The 26,462-nt window shown below is 35.9% G+C and overlaps 2 protein-coding genes across 2 annotated transcripts; both read left to right on the top strand.

Moving 5' to 3' along the window:
• The first annotated feature begins 545 nt into the window (after positions 1–545).
• On the top strand, positions 546–4,177 carry LOC136984599 (putative leucine-rich repeat-containing protein DDB_G0290503). Its single transcript, XM_067281658.1, has 2 exons — positions 546–624; positions 1,644–4,177. The coding sequence occupies exons 1-2, from the start codon at positions 546–548 to the stop codon at positions 4,175–4,177; spliced, it is 2,613 nt and encodes an 870-aa protein (XP_067137759.1).
• Positions 4,178–24,769: 20,592 nt separating this feature from the next.
• LOC136984598 (protein FAM200C-like) lies at positions 24,770–26,116 on the top strand. Its single transcript, XM_067281657.1, has one exon. The coding sequence runs from the start codon at positions 24,770–24,772 to the stop codon at positions 26,114–26,116; it is 1,347 nt and encodes a 448-aa protein (XP_067137758.1).
• The last annotated feature ends 346 nt before the right edge of the window (positions 26,117–26,462 follow it).

The raw sequence follows: 26,462 nt of genomic DNA, 5'->3' as shown, positions 1-26,462 counted from the left end.
CCGGTCCAAAAATAGGGTACCGTTGAACTCGTCTCGGTTCCCTGAGTTCAAATATATAATCAAAGTCCTGAAATTCCATAGGGAGAAATCTATAGTACTCCCAATAGGGCTTGCTGCCTGTTAAACGCGCGATAGGCTTAGCGGAGAAAGCGTCATCAGTTCCGACGTCGATAGTCATTTTGGGGGGGCCTATATCTCGCGAAGGGTCGCCCTTACACCCATGGTTTATTAGACTCTTTTGTCCCTATTAATATGTTCTAACGCCCTGTCAAGGTCCCAACCCCCTCATAAACATCTAGAATTGCGCCTTTTATTGGGTATACCGATCCCATTGTTTTAATTATTGAATTTATATATTTTCATTTATATATGACGTATTTGTGTATAGTACAACATCTCTAATCTAAGATAGGCAATGTATCATTCTTTGACGCATCTTCACCAGTGACGTCAGTACTAACTAACAGCTTTAAATAGAGGAATTTGCTGCCATTTTCTTGTCAAAATAGTAATAGAAGACAGAGGAAATACTGGAAATCGAAAAAATGGCTGAAACGATGAATGAAGATACTTGTGTATTCCTTACATTTCAGTCGACGATATCAAGTATAGATGAAACTTATTGTAAGTATCAAATAATAATTTATTCTGTACAAAACTTGTTCGTATGCCAGCGATCGAACGATCGATCGATCGATCATCGTGTGAACTTTGCGTGTTTCTTGATTTTGGCTCGATCGATCTTTCGTTCACTTAAGTTAATTCTAGTTATAACAATTCGCTGATGATCGATTTAATTCTTATTTGTTTTATTGTGTAATGGAGCATGCATACTTGCCAACCTTTTGAATGGGAAATCGGTAGAAACACGCTGACAGCATAAAATGAAAGAAAATTATTTATTAACATTGATATTGCGCAATGCTTCTATTAAATACCTTCAATAAGCAAAATTGAATTTTATAGTACCTCCTGTTATGCGCCTTTGTGCGACGTTTTCGCTGTCTTTTGTTACAGTGTACTCGTGACAGTTTCTATCAGTCAGTTTATTGACTTTCACTGCAATTATTAAGGACAATGATATTTCCGATTGTGATTTACTTCCTATCTCTGTCTTACTTTTTCTTATCATACTGAATATCTTTTCCTTTTGCTACACAGCAATACAGGAGAGGTATTGCAATGCTGTGTGAAAAATCATCTCTTAAAATTTCACATGTATACATATTTCTTATATGTAAGCTCACGGGTGTACGAGTGGCAAAGCAGAAGAGACAACTGCCCTCACATATTGATAACACCGATGGTCTCGATTCAATAACTCGTAAATTCCAGAAACCAACTTTTTTGGAAGGAACAAAAATCTAGCGACGAGTTGCATAACTTTTCCGACAAAAACTTAAAATCGAGTATGGCGCCATCTGTTACGAGATTTTATTTTAATCGATCGATCGCAATTCTTTCCCTCTGTTAAAAAATTAACACAAATGATTTTATTTATTTATACTTCAAATTATATTTTAGAACAAAAGTAGAATAAAATATAACAATAACTAGACATTTATAACGAAATTAATAATGAAAATATTGATAAAAATATGAAATAATTCTCAAACAATTAAAGTGGAGTATTTACTTTTCAGTGGAAGAATTCTACGATCAGCAACTTCAGAAAGAACGAAAATTTCAAGTGTTGAGTCTAACTGAACCTGTATCGCCTCCTACTTATTGTTCAACCCCAATACCCAGAAACGACGATAGCGATTTAGACGAATTACGCAGACGTATTGAAGGTATACCCACAGAGGACGATAGCGATTTAGACGAATTACGCAGACGTATTGAAGGTATACCCACAGAAGACGATAGCGATTTAGACGAATTACGCAGACGTATTGAAGGTATACCCACAGAGGACGATAGCGATTTAGACGAATTACGCAGACGTATTAAAAGTATACTCAGAGAGGACGATAGCGATTTAGACGAATTACGCAGACGTATTGAAGGTATACCCACAGAGGACGATAGCGATTTAGACGAATTACGCAGACGTATTGAAGGTATACCCACAGAGGACGATAGCGATTTAGACGAATTACGCAGACGTATTGAAGGTATACCCACAGAGGACGATAGCGATTTAGACGAATTACGCAGACGTATTGAAGGTATACCCACAGAGGACGATAGCGATTTAGACGAATTACGCAGACGTATTGAAGGTATACCCACAGAGGACGATAGCGATTTAGACGAATTACGCAGACGTATTGAAGGTATACCCACAGAGGACGATAGCGATTTAGACGAATTACGCAGACGTATTGAAGGTATACCCACAGAGGACGATAGCGATTTAGACGAATTACGCAGACGTATTGAAGGTATACCCACAGAGGACGATAGCGATTTAGACGAATTACGCAGACGTATTGAAGGTATACCCACAGAGGACGATAGCGATTTAGACGAATTACGCAGACGTATTGAAGGTATACCCACAGAGGACGATAGCGATTTAGACGAATTACGCAGACGTATTGAAGGTATACCCACAGAGGACGATAGCGATTTAGACGAATTACGCAGACGTATTGAAGGTATACCCACAGAGGACGATAGCGATTTAGACGAATTACGCAGACGTATTGAAGGTATACCCACAGAGGACGATAGCGATTTAGACGAATTACGCAGACGTATTAAAAGTATACTCAGAGAGGACGATAGCGATTTAGACGAATTACGCAGACGTATTGAAGGTATACCCACAGAGGACGATAGCGATTTAGACGAATTACGCAGACGTATTGAAGGTATACCCACAGAGGACGATAGCGATTTAGACGAATTACGCAGACGTATTGAAGGTATACCCACAGAGGACGATAGCGATTTAGACGAATTACGCAGACGTATTGAAGGTATACCCACAGAGGACGATAGCGATTTAGACGAATTACGCAGACGTATTAAAAGTATACTCAGAGAGGACGATAGCGATTTAGACGAATTACGCAGACGTATTGAAGGTATACCCACAGAGGACGATAGCGATTTAGACGAATTACGCAGACGTATTGAAGGTATACCCACAGAGGACGATAGCGATTTAGACGAATTACGCAGACGTATTGAAGGTATACCCACAGAGGACGATAGCGATTTAGACGAATTACGCAGACGTATTGAAGGTATACCCACAGAGGACGATAGCGATTTAGACGAATTACGCAGACGTATTGAAGGTATACCCACAGAGGACGATAGCGATTTAGACGAATTACGCAGACGTATTGAAGGTATACCCACAGAGGACGATAGCGATTTAGACGAATTACGCAGACGTATTGAAGGTATACCCACAGAGGACGATAGCGATTTAGACGAATTACGCAGACGTATTGAAGGTATACCCACAGAGGACGATAGCGATTTAGACGAATTACGCAGACGTATTAAAAGTATACTCAGAGAGGACGATAGCGATTTAGACGAATTACGCAGACGTATTGAAGGTATACCCACAGAGGACGATAGCGATTTAGACGAATTACGCAGACGTATTAAAAGTATACTCAGAGAGGACGATAGCGATTTAGACGAATTACGCAGACGTATTGAAGGTATACCCACAGAGGACGATAGCGATTTAGACGAATTACGCAGACGTATTAAAAGTATACTCAGAGAGGACGATAGCGATTTAGACGAATTACGCAGACGTATTGAAGGTATACCCACAGAGGACGATAGCGATTTAGACGAATTACGCAGACGTATTAAAAGTATACTCAGAGAGGACGATAGCGATTTAGACGAATTACGCAGACGTATTGAAGGTATACCCACAGAGGACGATAGCGATTTAGACGAATTACGCAGACGTATTGAAGGTATACCCACAGAGGACGATAGCGATTTAGACGAATTACGCAGACGTATTAAAAGTATACTCAGAGAGGACGATAGCGATTTAGACGAATTACGCAGACGTATTGAAGGTATACCCACAGAGGACGATAGCGATTTAGACGAATTACGCAGACGTATTGAAGGTATACCCACAGAGGACGATAGCGATTTAGACGAATTACGCAGACGTATTAAAAGTATACCCACAGAGGACGATAGCGATTTAGACGAATTATTAAAATATTTTGAAAGTTTCTAGTCCGAGTTAGCACGTGAAGGAAATTCGGATAATGAAGAACAGAAGAAAACGAAAACAAACGATAACGTGGCAAATGTCAAACGAAGATTTTTTCAGTTCATGCAATCGAAAGGGAAACGTCCAAATTCAAGCTGTGAAGCCGTACTCGATTCAGACAGTCCTTCAACATCTGCAAGCGTGGAATAAAAAAGCAATGTCCATATTCTCGTAGCGGATGGTTCAATTCCCAGAAATTCATTGCCCTCACGAATCTAACTTTCACTGTTCTTTACAAAGCAATGTTCAGTTACTTAAGATATGTTGTAGTTAGTGTTACTGATATATTAAATGTATAACTTTTGTAAGTTTTGCTATTTTATATTTTATTTCGTGCTTAGAAATAATTTATATGCCATTTAGTAAGAAGAAATTAACAATTATCTATACTGGCTTATTAAATAACTAACAGATGAGCCAGGCGTTGCTCGGACAAAGAATAAAAACAAACATTAATTAAGATTATTTCGTACTTCTAACCCTTCTATTATATTATAGTATTTGATCTATATAACTATAAAGGGTATATTACATAAGGCTACTCCTCTACTTCCGATTTCTAGTCGCCCGATTTTTTCAGTCGCAAAAATAAAACTGATTGTTTCAGTACAAGAGCATACACTTGCGACTGAACAATCGCAGCGATTAAAAAATTGCAGCCGGTGCTATTTTCGCTCTAGACGCGACTGTCGCTCTACCCAATGAATCACACAGACAGGTATGGATGTATATCCACTTGCGTTTTCAAGCAGTCTGCAGTCTTGTTCTGGTAATTATATGTTACTAGCTGACCCGGCCACACGTTGTTGTGGCTCAAAATGTGGCTATTATAAATGTATAACACTTCCCCCGTGAGGGAAATTTCAAAAAATCCCTTCTTAGTGTAATTCTCTTGACGTATCTATTAAAACGCAATCAAAACCGCATACAAAATAGTATAAATAGAAGCAGAGTTCTTTACGGTAAGCCTTAATCCTGTCCCTTTCCCCGCTGGGGAATATCGAAAAATCCCTTTTAGTGTATATTCTGTTGACGTAACCTATTAAAACGCAATTAAAAACGCAAAAAAACGCATGCAAAATAGTATAAATAGAAGCCGAGTTCTTCACAGTAAGCCTTAATCCTGTCCCTCTCCTCCAGTAGGGGGAATTTCGACGTGTATATTATATAAAAACACGTGCGTATTCGAATGCAACGTGGTGTCAAAATTTCAAAGGAATCGGTAGGAACAAACGAACGTTATATTTTATTTATATAGATAGATAGAAAATGATCTGGTTTAGTCCGTTCTCACAGAAAAACAATGCCTCACAGAAAAGCAAACTTAGGCCGTCGGAAGTTAGCGCCATCTGTTGGACATAAAAGCCTTAATTCATATATAAATATATTTTTGAAAGGGGGAAATAGTGGTCTTCACATATGCCAGAAACCTTCGCGGGAATGTATTAAACAACTTCCCAAAGTTTCATGGCGATCGGATAAATGGTGTAGTAATGCATGAAGGACAAACAGACAGCCAGACAGACATACATTCGTTTTTATATATATAGATTGATGGACCAATTATTTCCACCAATTTTTTTATTTAAAATTGGTTAGATTGATCACTCGGTGCGATAAACCGTTACGTAAGATAAATAATATAGCACTTGATTTATGTAACTACAAAGATTAAGGAACATTAAAACGAAAACAGTATAAAGAGTTTGGTCATTTTAGCCTAGTATTGTCACGTTTATCGCGATACTCGGATGGTACGAAATGTCGCAGTTTCATTGTAAGTCAAATACACACCAATTGAAAACACGATATCTTAAAAAATTGAAGATATCATATTTTTTCCTAATGTTATCTCAAGAAACTGTTCCACTCACAGCCTAGTATCAAACGGTAATCTGCCAACCAAATCAAATTTAGCAAAAAATAAACCAAATATTTCAGCATCCTCAAAAAGTACTTAAAATTTGTGCAGTCTGATAACTTCGTAATTTTCTTATTCGAATGCCACCATAACGCTGCTCTGATATAAAGAAGGTACTATTGCGGAAGGGGTTGACCTTCTCCCGGAAACGATGATGGCCAACGACTATTAATTGATACTGGTCTATAGTATACTGGCACAGTAAAGTGACTTTCATCCAACACTTGACTAGTTTTCCATCTTTTATTCAGTTAGTACGCCATGTACAGATGCGTTTCGGGAGTTTGTCCCTCCTCAGCTAACTAAACACGAAAACAGGCACAAAGTAACATAAGAAACACTACATATTTAAATTTAAGCTAAACATACAAATTATTTCATAACCAGTAAAACATACCTCAAATTGAATCATACGCCCACAAACAGCATTTAGTGGATTGACAGGTGACGATAGAGGTTGTATAACGATTATTGTAGTATTTACAGACACAGCTCCCGTACATCTGTCACGACAACACAGTCGGGTTCCTTTAATTTTGAAAATAACAGTGAACTACTTTATACATACAATAAAACTGCGTTTATGATACACCAATGCATCTACAATTTTGTTGTTCCCAATACAGAAGTCAATAGTCGTATCTATGATCGACACAAACGAGTACGAGAGTTATGTATAAGCAAAAGAACATGCCTCAAAACTGATCAAGTGAAGTATGAGTTGGTTTGACATGTAGCACGCCTAATAACACAGTATTTAAATATACGAGTTATAAAATTAAATTATTGAGACAGAAATTAGACATTATCAATAATTAGCTTATCTATAGTGTATGGCATAGAACACAGTATAAAATCACGATAAGTATTGCGTTCTTTCAGACACATTTTATAAACCACTATTCCGACACTTCTATCTTGTTAATCAATTTGCATATATATCAGCATGCAGCAATATCACACTTTGAATTCTAACGTGAATTATTAAAGAAAATTATTGCTAAAAATACATTCAAAGTTTTATACATAATGAAAGCATCATACAGGACATTAAGCAATTTGAATTAACGTGCAATAATAACCAATAATCAACCAATCATAATATTTTCATCCAATTTTCACTGACTCTAACGCTTAGATTCCTGTTTATACAATTCTGATGTTTATTTCTTAATATTTTTACACTCTCTTTAAATTTTTGATCATATGCTTTCTCTTCAGTGTGTAAAATCTGTATGTTTGATTTGTCGATATTACAGTTGTTGATTACGCAATGGTCACGAAAAACAGAGTTTAAGCGGTTGTATTTTAAGTCTGATATATGCTCTGTGACATGTATTTTTAGTTTGCGTTTAGTCTCGCCTATGTACAAGTACAAGCTATTAGTTTTGCGTGTACAGGGTATTCTATATACTATATTTTTCATTTCTTTCTTATTTACTTTTTGTTTTCTTGTACTTTGTTTAGCGGTCAATCTAGAGATTAAATTTTTATAGTTTGGGGCCAATTTTATATTATTTTACCGTATCTCTTTATCCATTTTTTCGTGCATATTTTTTATGTATGAAAAACTTAGATATTTAACTTTTGATTTTGTTTTTTCTTTCTTACTTGGTATTTTAATAATGTTGTGTTTTCTTTGTTGCCACTCATTGATTAATCTGGTAGGGTAATCTGGTAAATTTTTTCTTTAGATGATTTATATGTTTATTTTTATTTATTTCTTCGCTAGTTCTGGTTTGTATTATTTTTATATTTCATATAAAAAACATTCTTTTTAATATGCAAAGGTATATTAGAGTGATAATTTATTGTGGTTTCGATCGAACATGGTTTTTTAAAAAATTCAAATGTTAACTTGTTTTCTTAGTGATTACGACATCAAGATCGAGATAAATTTTAACTTTAAATTTAAAGTTAAAATTTATAACGCTCCAGAACAAGCAGTCCGTTAAAGAAAGAATCATTTCGATTTGTTCTCCCGAAGAAGGCGTTTGGAATTAAAATTAGAAAGCTGCATTTTGTAAAGGTTGATAGAAGTCGAGACGGAAACTTTATTAAAACTGTTTCGGTATTTAAACAATAGTAGCCACCATTTTAAAAAACACGAGGGTCATTCTAAAAGTAAAGAACGTTTGTCTCTCTAGATATTTTTATTTAAGATAATGAAACAAAACTTATTGTACAACACACATGATACCTTAGCTATTTTTCTGCGTAGTCTCCATACAAATTTAAACATTTGTCAAAGCGTATCACCAGCTTTTCTATACCTTCTGCACGCTCAGTTACCGCCAAGTTCTTGAACCAGTGATTAACGGCTTCTTTCAGTTTGTTGTCACTTCCGTAGTGATTCCATACCAATAAAGGCTTCAATTTGGAGAAAAGATGGTAATCACTCCGAGCCATGTCCTGGCTCGAAGTCCAGCAACACGCAGATGTGGGTTATTGCTGCTGCGTTGACGAAGAACTTGCTTATGCAGTTTAAGTGTGAAGTTTTTGAACATTTTCCTTATAGCCAGGACTTGGCTCGGAGTGATTACCATTTTTTTTCCAAATTGAAGACTTTTTCAAGATTATTTCAAGATTCCCAGAAATAAACACTCCTTCGGATGACAGTAAACCGGAAGGCAAAATTGTAAATGTTGCCAACAGGGTGCAGACTAGGTCAAGAGGGTCGAGCGGTCGCGAAGAGTCGTATGCGGGCGATAGGCACTGAGACAGACTCTACGGTTACAAGGAACCGTTTATTTCACACGAAAGAAGCTTACAAGATTTCCGCGATATTGGAAGTTTTAGGTCGGCAGCAGCCTCCTGGTCTTTAATATAGTCCCATTTTGAAGGAGTGTCCCTGGGTCGCAAATGGCCAGTTCCCTCGACGTCTCGACGACTCCGGGACGATGCGGTCGACCTCCGTTGATGGAAAGATGTCGATCCCAGATCGGGAGAAGGAGACGAAGATGGGCACGAGACACACCCACAACAATAGATCCGTCACTTGGATCTTTCGGGAGAAAAAGCCGTCGCGTCCTTGAATTTTCAGGTTTTATCCGTTTTCCTCCGATTCCACTTTCCGATTGGTCTCTCCGCGTCACCTGGTGACAATTCGAAACCTTTCGGGGGCGCGGGAGAGGTCAAAATCGAAATTTAATTCGATTCCCATTCGGAGATAGACGATCTGCGTTTTTCTATTGTTCTATTGTTTAAAAGTTCGCGTCGTTTTCATTAAGAAAAACTATTTCTAACTTCTATTTTTTTTCTAAAAAAAAATAACTTTTTTCCTAAAAACAAATGATTTTAACGCGACTTTCAGTGAGGTTCGGACCTGTCCAGAGCTTCACAAAATAGTTCATTGTTTAAAGCTACTTTTGATGTTTTAATAACAGTCTAGTATAAAGCCACACGAGCTACAGACTCCTCTCGCATACCAGTGAAAGTGAAGTAATAACAGTCTAATGCGATCCTGGTAATATCCTAATGGCCATTTTTAAAATAATTAAGTTGTTTATAAAATTGATGGAACGTTGTCATAACGTGACTTCCCTCTCCCTCCCACCCACTCGACCTTCAACCACCAAAATTTTATAGCATCGATTCCTCTATTATACAAATCTCCATGCAAAATTTCAGAAAGTTTCGACCAAAAGCACGGGAGTTATTAAGCTTTAAATCGAGTGAACAAAATTCTGCCCTCCCACACACAATTTGAGGCTTTTCTTTGCATTTCTTGACATTTCAAAGTCCCACGTAATGTTGAAAAGTGGGGTCATTTTTGAATCGATTACCCTCCATTATATGTAACATAGGAAAAAGTAAACACTACAACATGTATCCCTTCGCGTTACGCCCTCTCCCAGTGGCCGAGTAAATAAAAACCACCGAACAGTGATAGTTGGTCGCGGCCCCCTCAGTGGCCAAACGGTTCTGTTTGCTGGTAGTACGGTCGTTGGTTCGTGCCTCGCCTGGACGGGGCTGGCCACAAAGTTTTCTGGGTTTTCTCCACGTCTCTAACGCCTATATTGAGGCCAGTTACCCTTAAAAGATCTTCTGGTAGGCATTTTCCACGGCTCTTCTGCGAGTAATTTCGTATGGTCAAGCAGAAAGCTTCAGCCGGCTCTTCCGAGGATAAGCGACTACGCAATAACCTCCACATTAACGTCGATATTAAAAAGAAAGACTTGGTCGCCGGTTCGAGCCTGGTCAACTGACCAGTCAAGAAAAGTTTTCGGGATTTTCTTCAAGTTTGTAAAACTGAAATACGGGTTCCCGAATGAAAGTCCTCCCGGGAGGCATCGCCCACGTGTTTTGTTGCCATATACAAATAACCAATTCCTCCGCCTAACCGATTAACTTTCGGCTTATAACCGAAAGCAAGAACATAATAGAAACACAATGCAATTAATTGCTAAATTAACAGACCGTGTCCTGGAGAAAATTGAAAATCTATTTTCAAAATTCCTGATTGGGTTCGAGGTAAATCTTTTCTTTTGACCACCGATCCGTTCGGAAACGATTCCGAAAACAAATTTAGCGTTTGGATAAAGAAATTTCTCACACCCAATATAACGGAATATAGATTCAAAACATCTGGCCAATACGAAATCGCCAGTTGTGGCACATTACCCGACGAATTTTATAAATATGGCTTCTTATACAACGGAAGTTTAATTATATTTTTTGTAAACGGAAGTTTCTTCAGCGAATACAAGGAAGAAAAAAGAATCGCCAAATATAGTTTGATGACAAAAGAAACGTCGAAGGTGAAAGAGCTAGACGACGGTTACTTTTTCAACGACAACCTGATCTTCTTTTACGCGGACGAGTATGGCGTCTGGACTTGCTACTACACTCGAAATAGCGCGTATGTAGTGTTGAGGATCGATCCGAAGAGTATGGCCATTTTGTCGAAGCAGTTGTTCCCGCCGATTGCTAGTTATACAGGTTTTTCGTCGCATCTGGCAGAATTTACTGCGTCTTAGATCAGAAAGACGAGATTAATTTTTTATCGGATTTCTTCTCCAGAGACAATCAAAACGTTTCTGTAAATTTCTACCCCGATGAATTCGCTCGTCACCGTTATTTTTTCTCTTACAATTATAAAAGTCGATATCTTTATGTTTATGACGAAAACATATTTATGAGACACAAATTATATTTTAATTGTTCGAATTAATGTTAATCATTTCAATTGAAATTCTGTTATTTTGATTAAATATTTACAAATAATATCCTTTTCTTTTCAATTTAATATCATTTGCATATTTTAAAATTTGTCACTAGAAAATGATTCTAATAAATTCTATTCAATATCAGACTTCGAATTCATTTTCTTTTGAAAACCCTTTCGGCCCTCTAAGAGCCGGTATCCGACTCCGACCTTACCCTTTATTTTACTTTCAGGCGCGATCCCACGACTAACAACAAGTGTTCAGTGGTTAATATCATACTGATATCTACATTTATCGAAGTGTCTGTTTTCTAAGAAATTTCTTTAAAATCCGTTAAGGCCACAGTAAAATTTATACAATTTCTGCGACCGGGATGCTATGGAATTGATCTGGTCACAGTCTCGCTTTTCATATGTTAAAAATTCAAAGTTTATTTTCCGACTATCGCCAAAAAATAAATAATAGAAAGTGGACACGAAGTGGAAAAAACCTTCGCTCTACACAATTGTAACAAAAAACTGAAAACTGTAATATCTGGATTTTGTGAATACGTCTTCATAAATTTCGACATAATTGAACGCGAGAAAAATACATTTATTTTCGATCAGTTTATTAACAAAATCATTACGTAACAGCTGAATTTTGAATATAATTACGAAAAAGTTCAGAGTCAGTATGTGCAGAATTTACCTTTTATTTTTTACCTTTACCATACACTTTGAAAAAGCTTTAAAGATGGTTGGTTCTGAGCCACCTCTCAAGCTCGTAGTTTTACCTGTTCTATCAAAACACGATTCTTCAAAATGTCTGAGCACAGAACCTGGTGTATGTGTAAGTGTAGTAAAAATTTTAGTATCAAAATACTGTTGTTACATTTCTTGCCAAAGATGGCACTGTAGATAACTGAAAGCATTTGTAAATTTGTTAAAATAAGAATAAAAAAATAATAAAGTTTTTAGTGTAAGCTGTAAGCTCTAGTAACAGCTACACTAATTATGTAATCTTATCATGCGCCATTTAAATTCAGTGGTGCTGAAGCGAAGGCATCTATCTATCTGCGGAGTTGGCATCCACGCTCGAGATAGCAACTGACAGCCTTATATTCTAGAACTTCGGGTCTCACCAGGTTAATTTTCAATTAAGTGCTTGAATATAAGGAATTTACCTCTGACACTTATCACATGTGTATCGAGTCGATGGGATTTCGTGCTAATTTTAGTTGCACCACGCTGTGTTACCATTATAGGACAATCGTTGCATTTTATAGAAAAAACCAGGCCATTCGCCATCCCACCACGTCCTCATAGTAACACCGTCTCCTGAAAATAAAATCTTTTACCTGAATTTTATGAAAGTGAAATATATTCTTATAAACTTGTTTGCTGATTTCTGCTTTACAAATTTCGCTTTCTACTTAAATGATTATTGAGACTTTTGTTTAAACTTGACGCAGGATGACGGTTAAGTGAAATAAACTAAATGTCATAATAAAAACTAAATTAGGAATAAACTTATTCATAAAAATTTAATGTTATAAACGAACTCGTATATCTTGTGTACCAAAGCCCCTTTAGCCGCCATTCAAAATTATCGAGTGGCGTTTTCACTTCCCAAGACGAGGACCTAGAAGATTGGATTTTGGGAAGTAGTGTTGGTGTTATGTGACGGGGTTGTTTACAGCTGTGATGCGTGATATGTAAATGAATGAATGTGATGAACAAATTAAATAATGATTCAATTTTGAATGATATCGTGAGGGGTGTTTGTAAGGAAATGTTGTAATGAATATATATATAACATAAAATCTTCAATTAATTAAATACGCGATAACAAAAGCATTAAATAATACACTTAACCGATGATGAGTATGCCGTGATCAAAATGGTGAAAACTCTTTACCAAGGTCTGGTAATTGCAATTGTTGAACTGATCCAGATGGACATAAATTTGTGATATTTTACTGCTATGTATCAATTACTCTTGTACCAATTAATGTGATATCAATGATATATATGACTTGTAATATCAATCGTGTATTTGTATGGACTTGTTCCCTGGTCCCACTCCAGATACTTACAATAGAAACGTGCTCCCGGGCCCAAGAATATTCTTACGAAGTATAGCAACGAGAATTTGAAAGTAATAAGAAATGAATCGCGTAACTATACCGATGAGTTTTCGACTTGTAATATCAATCGTGTGTTTGTACGAATGTCTCATGGACTTGTCACCGAGTCTCACGCCAGATACTTACTTTAATTAGAAGCAGTGAGTATTGTAAAAGTATCAGTAATTAGACTACACAACAGTATGAAACATCTATTTCAATTTAAATGTTTATAATTTTAATTGATATATGACGTATTTGTGTACAGTACAACATCTCTAATCTAAGATAGGCAATGTATCATTCTTTCACGCATCTTTACCAGTGACGTCAGCACTAACAGTATTAAATAGATGAATTTGCTGCCATTTTTTTGTCAAAATAATAGAAAACAGAGGAAAAAACTGGAAATCGAAAAAATGTCTGAAACGATGAATGAAGATACAAGTGCATTCCTCACATATCAGGACACGATATCAAGTATAGATGAAAGTTATTTTAAGTATCAAATAATAATTTATTCTGTACAAAACTTGTTCGTATGCCAGCGATCGAACGATCGATCATCGTGTGAACTTTGCGTGCTTCTTGATTTTGGCTCGATCGATCTTCCGTTCACTTAACTTAATTCTAGTTAAAAAATCTAACACCAATGATTTTATTTATTTATACTTCAAATTATATTTTAGAACAGAAGTAGAATAAAATATAACAATAGCTAGACATTTATAACGAAATTAATAATGACAACATTAATAAAAATATGAAATAATTCTCAAACAATTAAAGTGGAGTATTTACTTTTCAGTGGCAGAAATCTACGATCAGCAACTTCAGAAAGAACGAAAATTTCAAGTGTTGAGTCTAACTGAACCTGTATCGCCTCCTACTCATTGTTCAACCCCAATACCCAGATACGACGATTTTGACGAATTACACAGACGTTTTGAAGATATGCCCACAGACGACGACAGCGATTTAGAGGAATTATTAAGATATTTTGAATGTTCCTGGTCCGAGTTCGCATGTGAAGGAAATTTAGATAATGAAGAACAGAAGAAAACGAAAACAAACGATAACGTGGAAAATATCAAACGAAGTTTTATTCAGTTCTTAGAATCGAGAGGGAAACGATATAAGCTATAAATTCGTACTCGATTCAGACAGTCGTTCAACATCTGTAAACGTGGAATAAAAAAAGCAATGTCCATATTCTCGTAGCGGATGGTCCAATTCCCAGAAATTCATTGCCCTCACAAATCTAACTTTCACTGTTCTTTACAAGGCAGTGATGATTCACCATTCATCACTGCTCATCACCATGATTCAAACTCACCATTCATCACTGCTCATCACCATGATTCAAACTCACCATTCATCATTGCTCATCACCATGATTCAAACTCACCATTCATCACCATATGGAGGTGCCACTGTAGGAAACCCGTTCTGAAACAGCGGATTCCACCCCGTCAGTTCGTCTCACAAAATCAAAAAACAGTCAGATAATCCACACAAAATAACTTTAATCTAAACTCAGGGACCACCACTTCGTCCTTCCTCTCTCTCTTGTGTCCCGAACTCCTCTCACCGTACCTCTTCCCGCTTTTTTTCTCCCTTCCTTTTTATGGTTCTTTGTCTATATTTATTATCCCCTTTTACAACCCTTTATTACCGCGTGTAGGTGGATTGCACCCTTTCCGACCAAACCGCAAGTGAGGGAGGACGAGAAGGTCCGATATCACTACAGCCACCATTAAAAAAAATTATTTTGATGGTGGCACCTCCATTTTTTGATGATTTCTCAAAGAATTGTGTATATGCACAACATACCTTTTGGTGCAATATCTGCAGAATGGCTAAAATATTACAAAAATGACATATATTTGTATTCAGTGCAAAAAACTGTGCAGGAAGTAATTTTCTGTTTTTTAGTCAAGTCTAAAAACCAACCTATATGTTCAGAAAGTATATGGCTTTTTCTCTGCTTTAAAAAAGTACCAGGGCACAACTACAGTGCTGCCTATAATATAATATATAAAAATAAATAAATAAAATATACATGAAATTTGGTGGTCTCGAGGACAATATATGCCATCCCCCTACAACGAATACCAATAATAATAACAAAAACTTTATAGAATTAAAAGTTAGTGGCTTTCTTTCTTCAGTAACACAACACACAAAGAACAGTTGATTTATGAATATTTGAAAGGAAATGCATTTTGAGTCTTAGTGACCCCTCTTCAGTCCTTAGAATGGTTGGTTGTTGGTTACAATTGACATGAGAGTATGTTGGGTAATTGACTTAGTAATCAGTTTACTAAACTGACGTTTTAAATACAAAAACTTGTAAGAATAACTAAACAAAACATTTTATTCATGTGACATACTGCTCAATTTATCCTTTGTTCACTATGGATTAGACCAAGCATTATATATGATAACAAGATTATCTTTTCCTTTACTTTTTATAAATGAAAAACATATTTTTCATTTTTCAGATCTTAATTATACAATAAATTGTCATATTTTAAAATATTTGTTCGTATAATCAAATTGGATTTTATCAGATTCCTTACTATTAAGTAGTCTACACGTATAAATTCTGATTTGTAGACCATAAATATAAGCTGTAATTGTTGTTTCCAGAAAAAAATATATAGCGTACCTTCATTGTTATTTGGATAATGTAAAGATTTTTTAGCGTTAATAATAATTTTATATCAATTTTTCCGTAAGGTAATTAATATATTTTATTATTATTATTTTTTTAAATAGAAACTTGAAGTATCTGTTGTTGTTCGATCTTCCAGAAATAGTAAACAGAGAAGCTTGTGTGGAAGACTTGAGAAATTCTCTTCCCGGATGCGAAATACACTTTCCTGCGCCAGAAAAGCAATAAAGTGCTAAATTATCGATTAATCTTGCAAGTAGCGCTTAAACATTCTTCGTGAGTTCAAAAGGAAACAAATAAATAATTATTTTTATTATTATTTACTAACTATGGTTTGATAATGATTATTCAATAAATTCGATGCAGTCTATTGACTTTTATTCTTCGCGTACACAAACGCATTGTCGTCGTTAACCGTCCGCGATCGACAGTTTGACATTGCGTCGATAAGGGTCCGGTTTCAAATTCGATCGTTGTGATGTCGAATTTCCTCTCTCACTACCCAGTGTCTCATTCTGTTCCCGGCCAAACCCACGATGGGATAGATTAAAATGTCCTGTTAGCATTCACAGTGCGTAAAAGCAGAGTCGTTCCATATCACATCAATCAACTGATCAATAATTTTGATCCTCTGCTGCCACTGATACATTGTTGCAACAATGCGGTACGTGAGAAAAATGGAAATCTCTTTTTCTCTCAATCCAGCGGGTTTACAACAGATTAATGGGAAAAATAGTTACATATCAAATATACCATTACAGAATACACAAGTAGTTTTATAAATATAATCGCATTCAGAAAAAAAAAGAAAAATCAGTATCAAGAAGCGCCAGTAACACGGCGTACGCAACACTTTTTACTACGATCTCATGCTCATTCCGTGATGAAAATTTGGATATAAGCTTACGAAATGTCTGAATTTATATAGGGCCGAAGGGCGTCAATAAATTGTCGTGCCCCGGACGCCAGTCATGTTTGCTACGCCACTGGCATTAGCTCATAGCAGGCCCCAATTATACCCGTAACGATAGACTTGACCCGCTACGAGGTCGATAAAAAGGGTGAGGAATGGAAAGCCTCCGTAATAAATGGAGGGTGAAAACGGGTAACATTTTACATTGCGCTCATTTGGCTGATATAATTTGTTGTACTGCTTCAAATTAATGTAAAAATATCAGCAATTAGACTACACAACAGTATTAAAAAAAATCTATTTCAATTTAAATGCTTATAATTGTTTATAAAATGTTTATCGTAAATTGTTTATAAACATAAAAAAATGTTTATTATAAACAACTTTTTAAAAAATTTTTATTAAATGATTATCCCAGGAATATCCTTATTAAGTCGTATAACTCACGTTTAAACTATAAATTTAATGTAAAAAAACGAGGAAAAAATCAGACTAAGTTAAAGTAGTTTTACTTGTTTTAAAACTAAAAATAATTATATATTTTTAGTATTTTATTGGGTATACCGATCCCATTGTTCTAATTACTAAATTTATATATTTTAATTGATATATGACGTATTTGTGCACAGTACAACATTTCTAATCTAAAATAGGCAATGTATCATTCTTTGACGCATCTTTACCAGTGACGTCAGTACTAACAGCTTTAAATAGAGGAATTTGCTGCCATTTTCTTGTCAAAATAATAATAGAAGACAGAAGAAAACACTGGAAATCGAAAAAATGGCTGAAACGATGAATGAAGATAACAGGACATTCCTTACATTTGAGCCGACGATATCAAGTATAGATGAAACTTATTGTAAGTATTAAATAATAGTTTATTCTGTACAAAAATTGTTCGTATGCCAGCGATCGAACGATCGATCATCCTGTGAACTTTGCGTGTTTGTTCATTTTGGCTCGATCGATCTTTCGTTCACTTAACTTAATTCTAGTTATAACAATTCGCTGATGATCGATTTAATTCTTATTTGTTCTCGTTTTCATTGTTTCTTTTTATTGTGTAATGGAGCATGCATACTTGCCAACCTTTTGAATGGGGAATCGGTAGAAACACGCTGACAGCATAAAATGAGAGAAAATTATTTATTAACATTGATATTGCGCAATGCTTCTATTAAATACCTTCAATAAGCAAAATTGAATTTTATAGTACCTCCTGTTTTGCGCCTTTGTGCGACGTTTTCGCTGTCTTTTGTTACAGTGTACTCGTGACAGTTTCTATCAGTCAGTTTATTGACTTTCACTGCAATTATTAAGGACAATGATTTTTCCGATTGTGATTTACTTCCTATCTCTGTCTTACTTTTTCTTATCATACTGAATATCTTTTTCTTTTGCTACACAGCAATACAGGAGAGGTATTGCAATGCTATGTGAAAAATCATCTCTCTTAAAATTTCACATGTATACATATTTCTTATATGTAAGCTCAAGGGCGTACGAGTGGCGAAGCAGAAGAGACAACTGCCCTCACATATTGATAACACCGATGGTCTCGATTCAATAACTCGTAAATTCCAAAAACCAACTTTTTGGAAGGAACAAAAATCTAGCAACGAGTTGCATAACTTTTCCGGCAACAACTTAAAATCGAGTATGACGCCATCTGTTACGAGATTTTATTTTAATCGATCGATCGCAATTCTTTCCATCTGTTAAAAAATTAACACAAATGATTTTATTTATTTATACTTCAAATTATATTTTAGAACAAAAGTAGAATAAAATATAACAATAACTAGACATTTATAACGAAATTAATAATGACAATATTGATAAAAATATGAAATAATTCTCAAACAATTAAAGTGGAGTATTTACTTTTCAGTGGAAGAACTCTACGATCAGCAACTTCAGAAAGAACGAAAATTTCAAGTGTTGAGTCTAACTGAACCTGTATCGCCTCCTACTCAATGTTCAACCCCAATACCCAGAGACGACGATTTCGATTTCGACGAATTACGCAGACATTTCGAAGCTATACCCTCAGAGGACGATAGCGATTTAGACGAATTATTAAGAGATTTTGAAAGTTTCTGGTCCGAGTGTGTACTTGAAGGAAATTTGGATAATGAAGAACAGAAGAAAACGAAAACAAACGATAACGTGGCAAATGTCAAACGAAGATTTTTTCAGTTCATGCAATCGAAATGGAAACGTCCAAATTCGAGCTGTGAATCCGTACTCGATTCAGACAATAGTTCAACATCTGTAAACGTCGAATAAAAAAGCAATGTACATATTCTCGTAGCGGATGGTTCAATTCCCAGAAATTCATTGCCCTCACGAATCTAACTTTCACTGTTCTTTACGAAGGAATGTTCAGTTACTTAAGATATGTTGTAGTTAGTGTTACTGATGTATTAAAGGTATAACTTTTGTAAGTTTTGCTATTTTATATTTTATTTCGTGCTTAGAAATGATTTATATGCCATTTAGTAACAAGAAATTAACAATTATCTATACTGGCTTATTAAATAACTAACAGATGAGCCCGGCGTTGCTCGGACAAAAAATAAAAACAAACATTAATTAAGATTATTTCGTACTTCTAACCCTTCTATTATATTATATTATTTGATTTATATAACTAAAAAGGGTATATTACGTAAGGCTTGTCCTCTACTTGCGATTTCTAGTCGCAAAAATAAAACTCATTGTTTCCAGTACAAGTGCATACACTTGCGACTAAACAATCGCAGCCGGTCCTATTTTCGCTCTAGACGGGACTGTCGCTCTACCCAATGAATCACACAGACAGGTATGGACGTATATCCACTTGCGTTTTCATGCAGTCTGCAGTCTTGTTCTGGTCATTATATGTTATTGATGGACCAATTATTTCCACCAATTTTTAATTTAAAATGTGTTAGATTGGTCACTCGGTGCGATAAACCGTTACGTAAGATAAATAATATAGCACTTGATTTATGTAACTACAAAGATTAAGGAACATTAAAACGAAAACAGTATAAAGAGTTTGGTCATTTTAGCCTAATATTGTCACGTATATCGCGATACTCGGATGGTACGAAATGTCGCAGTTTCATTGTAAGTCAAGTACACACCAATTGAAAACACGATATCTTAAAAAATTGAAGATATCATATTTTTTCCTAATGTTATCTCAAGAAACTGTTCTAATCACAGCCTAGTATCAAACGGTAATCTGCCAACCAAATCAAATTTCGCAAAAAATGGACCAAATATTTAAACTTTGCATCCTCGAAAACTACTTAAAACAAATTTGTGCAGGCTGATAACTTCGTAATTTTCTTATTCGAATGCCTCCATAACGCTGCTCTGATATAAAGAAGCGACTATTGCGGGAGGGTTTGACCTTCTCCCAGAAACGAGGATGGCCAACGACTATTAATTAATACTGGTCTGTAGTATACTGGCACAGTGAAGCGACTTTCATTCAACACTTGGCTAGTTTTCCACCTTTTATTCAGTTAGTACGCCATTTACAGATGCGTTTCGGGAGTTTGTCCCTCCTCAGCTAACTAAACACGAAAACAGGCACAAAGTAACATAAAAAACACTACATATTTAAACTTAAGCTAAACATACAAATTATTTCATAACCAGTAAAACACACCTCAAATTGAATCACATGCCCACAAACAGCATTTAGTGGATTGACAGGTGACGATAGAGGTTGTATAACGATTATTGTAGTATTTACAGACACAGCTCCCGTACATCTGTCACGACAACACAGTCGGGTTCCTTTAATTTTGAAAACAACAGTGAACTACTTTATACATACAATAAAACTGCGTTTATGATACACCAATGCATCTACAATTTCGTTGTTCCCAATACAGAAGTCAATAGTCGTATCTATGATCGACACAAACGAGTACGAGAGTTATGTATTAGCAAAAGAACATGCCTCAAAACTGATCAAGTGAAGTATGAGTTAGTTTGACATGTAGCACGCCCAATAACACAGTATTTAAATATAACGAGTTATAAAATTAAATTATTGAGACAGAAGTTACAGACATTATCAATAATTTGCTTACCTATAGTGTATGGCATAGAACACAGTATAAAATCACGATAAGTATTGCATTCTTTCAGACACATTTTATAAACCACTCTCCCGACACTTCTATCTTACGAATCAATTTGCATATATATCAGCATGCAGCAATATCACACTTTGAATTCTAACATAAATTATTAAAGAAAATTATTGCTAAAAATACATTCAAAATTTTATACATAATGAAAGCATCATACAGGACATTAACCAATTTGAATTAACGTGCAATAATAACCAATAATCAACCAATCATAATATTTTCATCCAATTTTCACTGACTCTAACGCTTAGATTCCTGTTTATACAATTCTAATGTTTATTTCTTAATATTTCTACACTCTTTAAATTTTTGATCATATGCTTTCTCTTCAGTGTGTAAAATCTGTATGTTTGATTTGTCGATATTACAGTTGTTGATTACGCAATGGTCACGAAAAACAGAGTTTAAGCGGTTGTATTTTAAGTCTGATATATGCTCTGTGACACGTATTTTTAGTTTGCGTTTAGTCTCGCCTATGTACAAGCTATTAGTTTTGCGTGTACAGGGTATTCTATATACTATATTTTTCATTTCTTTCTTATTTACTTTTTGTTTTCTTGTACTTTGTTTAGCGGTCAATCTAGAGCAGTGTTTCTCAAAGTGGGGCGTACGCTCCACAGGGGGCAATTTGCTGGTTAGAGGGGGCAATTTGAGAATTGACATGAGATAATTTACCCCCTTCGCTATGAGCTTTTTTAACGCAACGCTTTAGGTTACAAATAATATAAAAAAGCAATTTTTTAAATAGAGGATTTTAATTATTTATAATAATTTTTAAGATGGTATCAAAACCTAAACTACACTGGACGAGAAAAAAAATAACGCACCATGAAGGACTTGTTTAATTTGAATAAAAATTGGTCTGTGACATCGTCATAGTTAGACAGGTATATGATTGCAACCATAAAGCAAAAACATACCTTATTGTGCAGTAATGTTCAATACAGTGCAGGCACTAATATCCCGTTGAGCCGCCTCTAGCGCGGATACAAGCTGTGATACGCCTTGGCATGGAGGCATAAAGGTCGCGTAAAATGTTCTGTGTCATATCTGTCCCTGCGTGATGCAACTGGGACTCAAGATGTGTCAGATCCCGCGGCTGTCGCAGCTGGTGTCCCAGGTAGTCCCACACATGTTCTATTAACGATAAATCTGGAGACCGTGCAGGCCAAGGAAGTGTGGCAATGTTACATAGGCATGCTTGGGAGACCACTGCGGTGTGTGGCCGGGCATTATTCTGCTGGAATATGCCTGTCGGAAGCCCTGCCATGAGGGGCAACACATGTGGCCGGAGGATGTATTGCACATATCGTTGGGCTGTGAGGGTAGTACGCATGACAACTAGAGATGTCCGACTGTCGTATGTTATGGCTCCCCACACCATAACACCAGGGGTTGGGCCCGTGTGCCGCTCCACAGTATAGGTTGGGTTGACGCCTTGACCAGCGGGCCGCCATACCCTCACACGGCCATTGTGAGCCCCCAAACAAAAGCGGGATTCGTCGCTGAAGACAACACGCTGCCAGTCGGTAGCTGTCCATGATTGTCATGCAAGACACCACTGCAGACGGAGGTGTTGGTGGGTGGCTGTTAATGGTAGAACACATACTGGGCATTGGGAGACCAATCTGCCTTCTACTAAGTGTCTGGAAATGGTGCGGCTGGATACACGGTTCCGTAACGCAGGTGCTACTGCGGCATGAATGGTAGATGACGAAGCTGTAGGCGCTGTCCGTGCTTGACGTACAATGAGACGATCCTCCCGCCTGGTGGTCTGTCGATAGCGTCCAGAGCCTGTTTGCCATTCATGCGTACCCCTACGTACCCACTGCTCATAACACATCCTAACAGTTCCATCAGAACGGTTCAGATGGCGGCCAATCTGGCGGTATGACAATCCTCCTTCTCTCAATCCAACGATGTGACCTCTCTCAAACTCACTTAACTGAGTGTAAGGCCGTCGAATATGTCGTAGAGGCATGTCTATCACTCAACGAAGTCACAACCATCAACACAAGCGCAGGACATATGCACAAGTCATCACAGTGTGCACCTTTATACCAGACAGAGGAAGCACTTGGATAAGTGAGTCTACCCTCTGGTCGTGATACAACACAAGAACCTGACTCCAAAAGCTAATCATTTACATATCTAGCTATGATGATGCAACATACTAACTTTTATTCAAATCCAACAAGTCCTTCATGGTGCATTATTTTTTTTTTTGTCGTCCAGTGTATGTTATTAGAGTTCGCAAGTACAGTAGAGACTCGTAAATCGGAACCCCGGTAATAGGAATCGCTGGTAATCGGCACGATTTTCAGTCGGACTGTGTCGTGCTGAATCGAACGTTTTTGATACTAAATTTACTTCAAAAGTATAATTTTCCTGTTTTTATATTCTTCGATATATTTATTTTGTTTGTACAAAATGCAGAAATAATTTTTAACGATACGATAGCCTCGATTATTATTATAAAAATTTTCGTTAGGCTTAAAATCGACGAAAATTCAACACGAAGCGACACGCAACGGAGAAAAATTTGAACATCGGACAGGTTAATATATTTTTTCGTACATAAACCGTAATCGGAACAAATCACTAATCTGAACAACCCCAGTCCCCAATTGATTCCGATTTTCGGTTCACTACTGTAACTTTTCAGCTTTTCCCTTTGCTGTATCTCTTGTCGCAGAAATCTTGTATCTTTTAAAGTCGCTAACAACGTTTTTGCAAAATTTTTCTAAGAATTTAACTCTTATATTTTTAACACCTATATGCCGTAATATTTTTAATTGTCTGTCATTTATATGATTAAATGAATTTATTGATACATGTTGTATAAATATAATTTTTACGTATTGAATAATTTTTGTTTATTTTTTAACATTTAACTTTTTATATAAGTTTTTAAAGTTTAAAACTATTGATAATATTTATGAACTAATAAATTGTGCTACTTTTGTTAGTTTGAATATATCTAATAGGAGTGTCTTTGATAAAGGAGTCCATAAGAATTTAATTCCCGCAATCTAATCTTCTGGAATCTTCAGGGCTTGCGTTTATCCCTAGTATTACTTGCGGCAAAATGTATATCTACACAAAAACAATTTTTTCTTAATTTACGTTTACTCTGTCACATTGAATTATTTTTACAAAATTTTATTTTTTTTAGCCCATAAAAAATGAGTGGAACAACAAAAAAGAAAGTTCGTCAATATTCAGAGGAATATCTGAAATATGGATTCATACCAGCAGTTAATGATGAGAGGATGCCGTTTTGCTTAATATGCCAGCAATGTTTGACAAACGAATCTATGAAATTGGGTCGGCTTGAAGCACATTTGAAGGCCAAACACAAGGACTGTATTAATTCAGATTTAAGTTTCTTCAAAACATTGAAGGAAAAGTTCGAGAAAAGGACGACATTACTTCAATATTCACGTCTAGAAATGTAACAAATAGTCGTATCCAAGAGGCTAGTTACCAAATCTCTTTGTTAATTGCTAAATCAGGGAAGAGCCACACAATAGTGGAGAATCTAATAAAGCCCTCTATTTCTGCTTTTATGAAAACCGTTTTAGAAAAAGATGACTAGGGTGTAGTAGCAATGCCTCTTAGTAACAATACTGTCAGCCGAAGGATCGACGAGATGGGCGATGACATTGAAAAACAACTTGTTTTGAAACTAAAAACCAGAAATTTTTCTGTGCAGATGGACGAGTCAACTCTAAGAGACAGTGAGGCCGTTCTTATCACTTATGTTAGATATATTGAACGTGGACAGTTTGCAGAAGAAATGCTATTTTGTAAACAATTAGAAAGGACTACCAAATCGAGAGACATTTACAACATATTCAAATGCTACTTGGATGACAATGAAATTCCCATGAAGAATGTTATTTCGTGTGCTGCAGATGGTGCCCCAAATATGATGGGCAAGAAAAATGGTTGTTTACAATTGATGAAAGCTGACAATCCAGAAATGACCCTTATTCACTGCGTTATTCATAAAGAAAACTTGGTGGCTAAAAACATGTCTCCTATCCTCCATGAAACACTAAATGCAGTTATCAAATGCATTAACTCGATAAAAGCCAGCGCTAAAATCGAGCGCTTATTTAAGCTATTTTGTAAGGAGCAAAATGAAGACCATGTACGATTGTTACTACACACTGAAGTAAGGTGGCTATCAAAAGGGAATTGTTTGAAACGATTTATTGAGTTGTTTGATTCGCTTAAAAAGTTTTTAATTGATAAGCCTGAAATGAAGTTCTTATTGACAACAAATGGCAATACATATGTAAGTTACTTAGCCGATATTTTTGAGAAGCTAAATATATTGAACAAGCAACTACAAGGACCAAGCAAAACACTGGTCGATGCCAAAGCAAAAATATTTGGTTTTGTTAAGAATCTAGAATTAAGTCAGAAACACTTAAGTAACAGAAATTTTGAACAGTTTCATTGGCTCAACAAGTGTAATGTTTCTGACTCTGCAATACTTGAAATTGTTAATCATTTAAAAATTTTAATTACGGATTTTAAAGAGAGATTTGCTGATTTAAAAGAAATGAATTTTCCGACATGGATGGTGCAACCAGTTTTGGTGGATTTAGCTGATATATCCAATCTGCAATATCAAGAAGAACTCGCGGAGTTGCAAAGTGACGAATCTGTAATAACTCTATTTAATATTAAAGGTGCGATGGCATGGCTTTGCGATGAAACAGAAGCAAAATACCCCAATACCACAAAATGTGCAAGAAAACTCTTATTACCGTTTCCATCTTCATATCTAGCTGAATGTGGCTTTAGTGCTGTGAGTGATTTGTTGACTAAAAAAAGAAATCGTCTGGATATAACACAACGTGGAGATTTGAGACTTAAGCTAACTAAGCTTGAGCCAGATATAAAATCGCTGTGTAAAAAGCATCAAGTCCACAAATCACATTAAATTAAGTTTTAAAAATATCTTATTTTTATTTATTAAAAGTTCGTTTCTTTGTTTTGACAACAGTTGTAAGAAATTGCTTTCAAAATTATCATTCATATTACTAAAAAGAACAAAAATAAATTTTTAACTAAAATTATTACATGGGGGGACATGATGATTTTAGAAATGTTAAAGTGGGGCGTGGCCTAAAAAAGTTTGGGAAACACTGTTCTAGAACCTCGGGTCTCACCAGGTTAATTTTCAATTAAGTGCTTGAAAATAAAGAATTTACCTCTGACACTTATCACAAGTGTATCGAGTCGATGGGATTTCGTGCTAATTTTAGTGGCACCACGTTGTGTTACCA

The sequence above is a fragment of the Centruroides vittatus genome, unplaced genomic scaffold, assembly GCF_030686945.1.
Source record: "Centruroides vittatus isolate TY-2023 unplaced genomic scaffold, ASM3068694v2 contig_925, whole genome shotgun sequence".
Classification (NCBI taxonomy): Eukaryota; Metazoa; Arthropoda; class Arachnida; order Scorpiones; family Buthidae; genus Centruroides; species Centruroides vittatus.
This window is presented reverse-complemented; position numbering and strand designations above follow the sequence as displayed.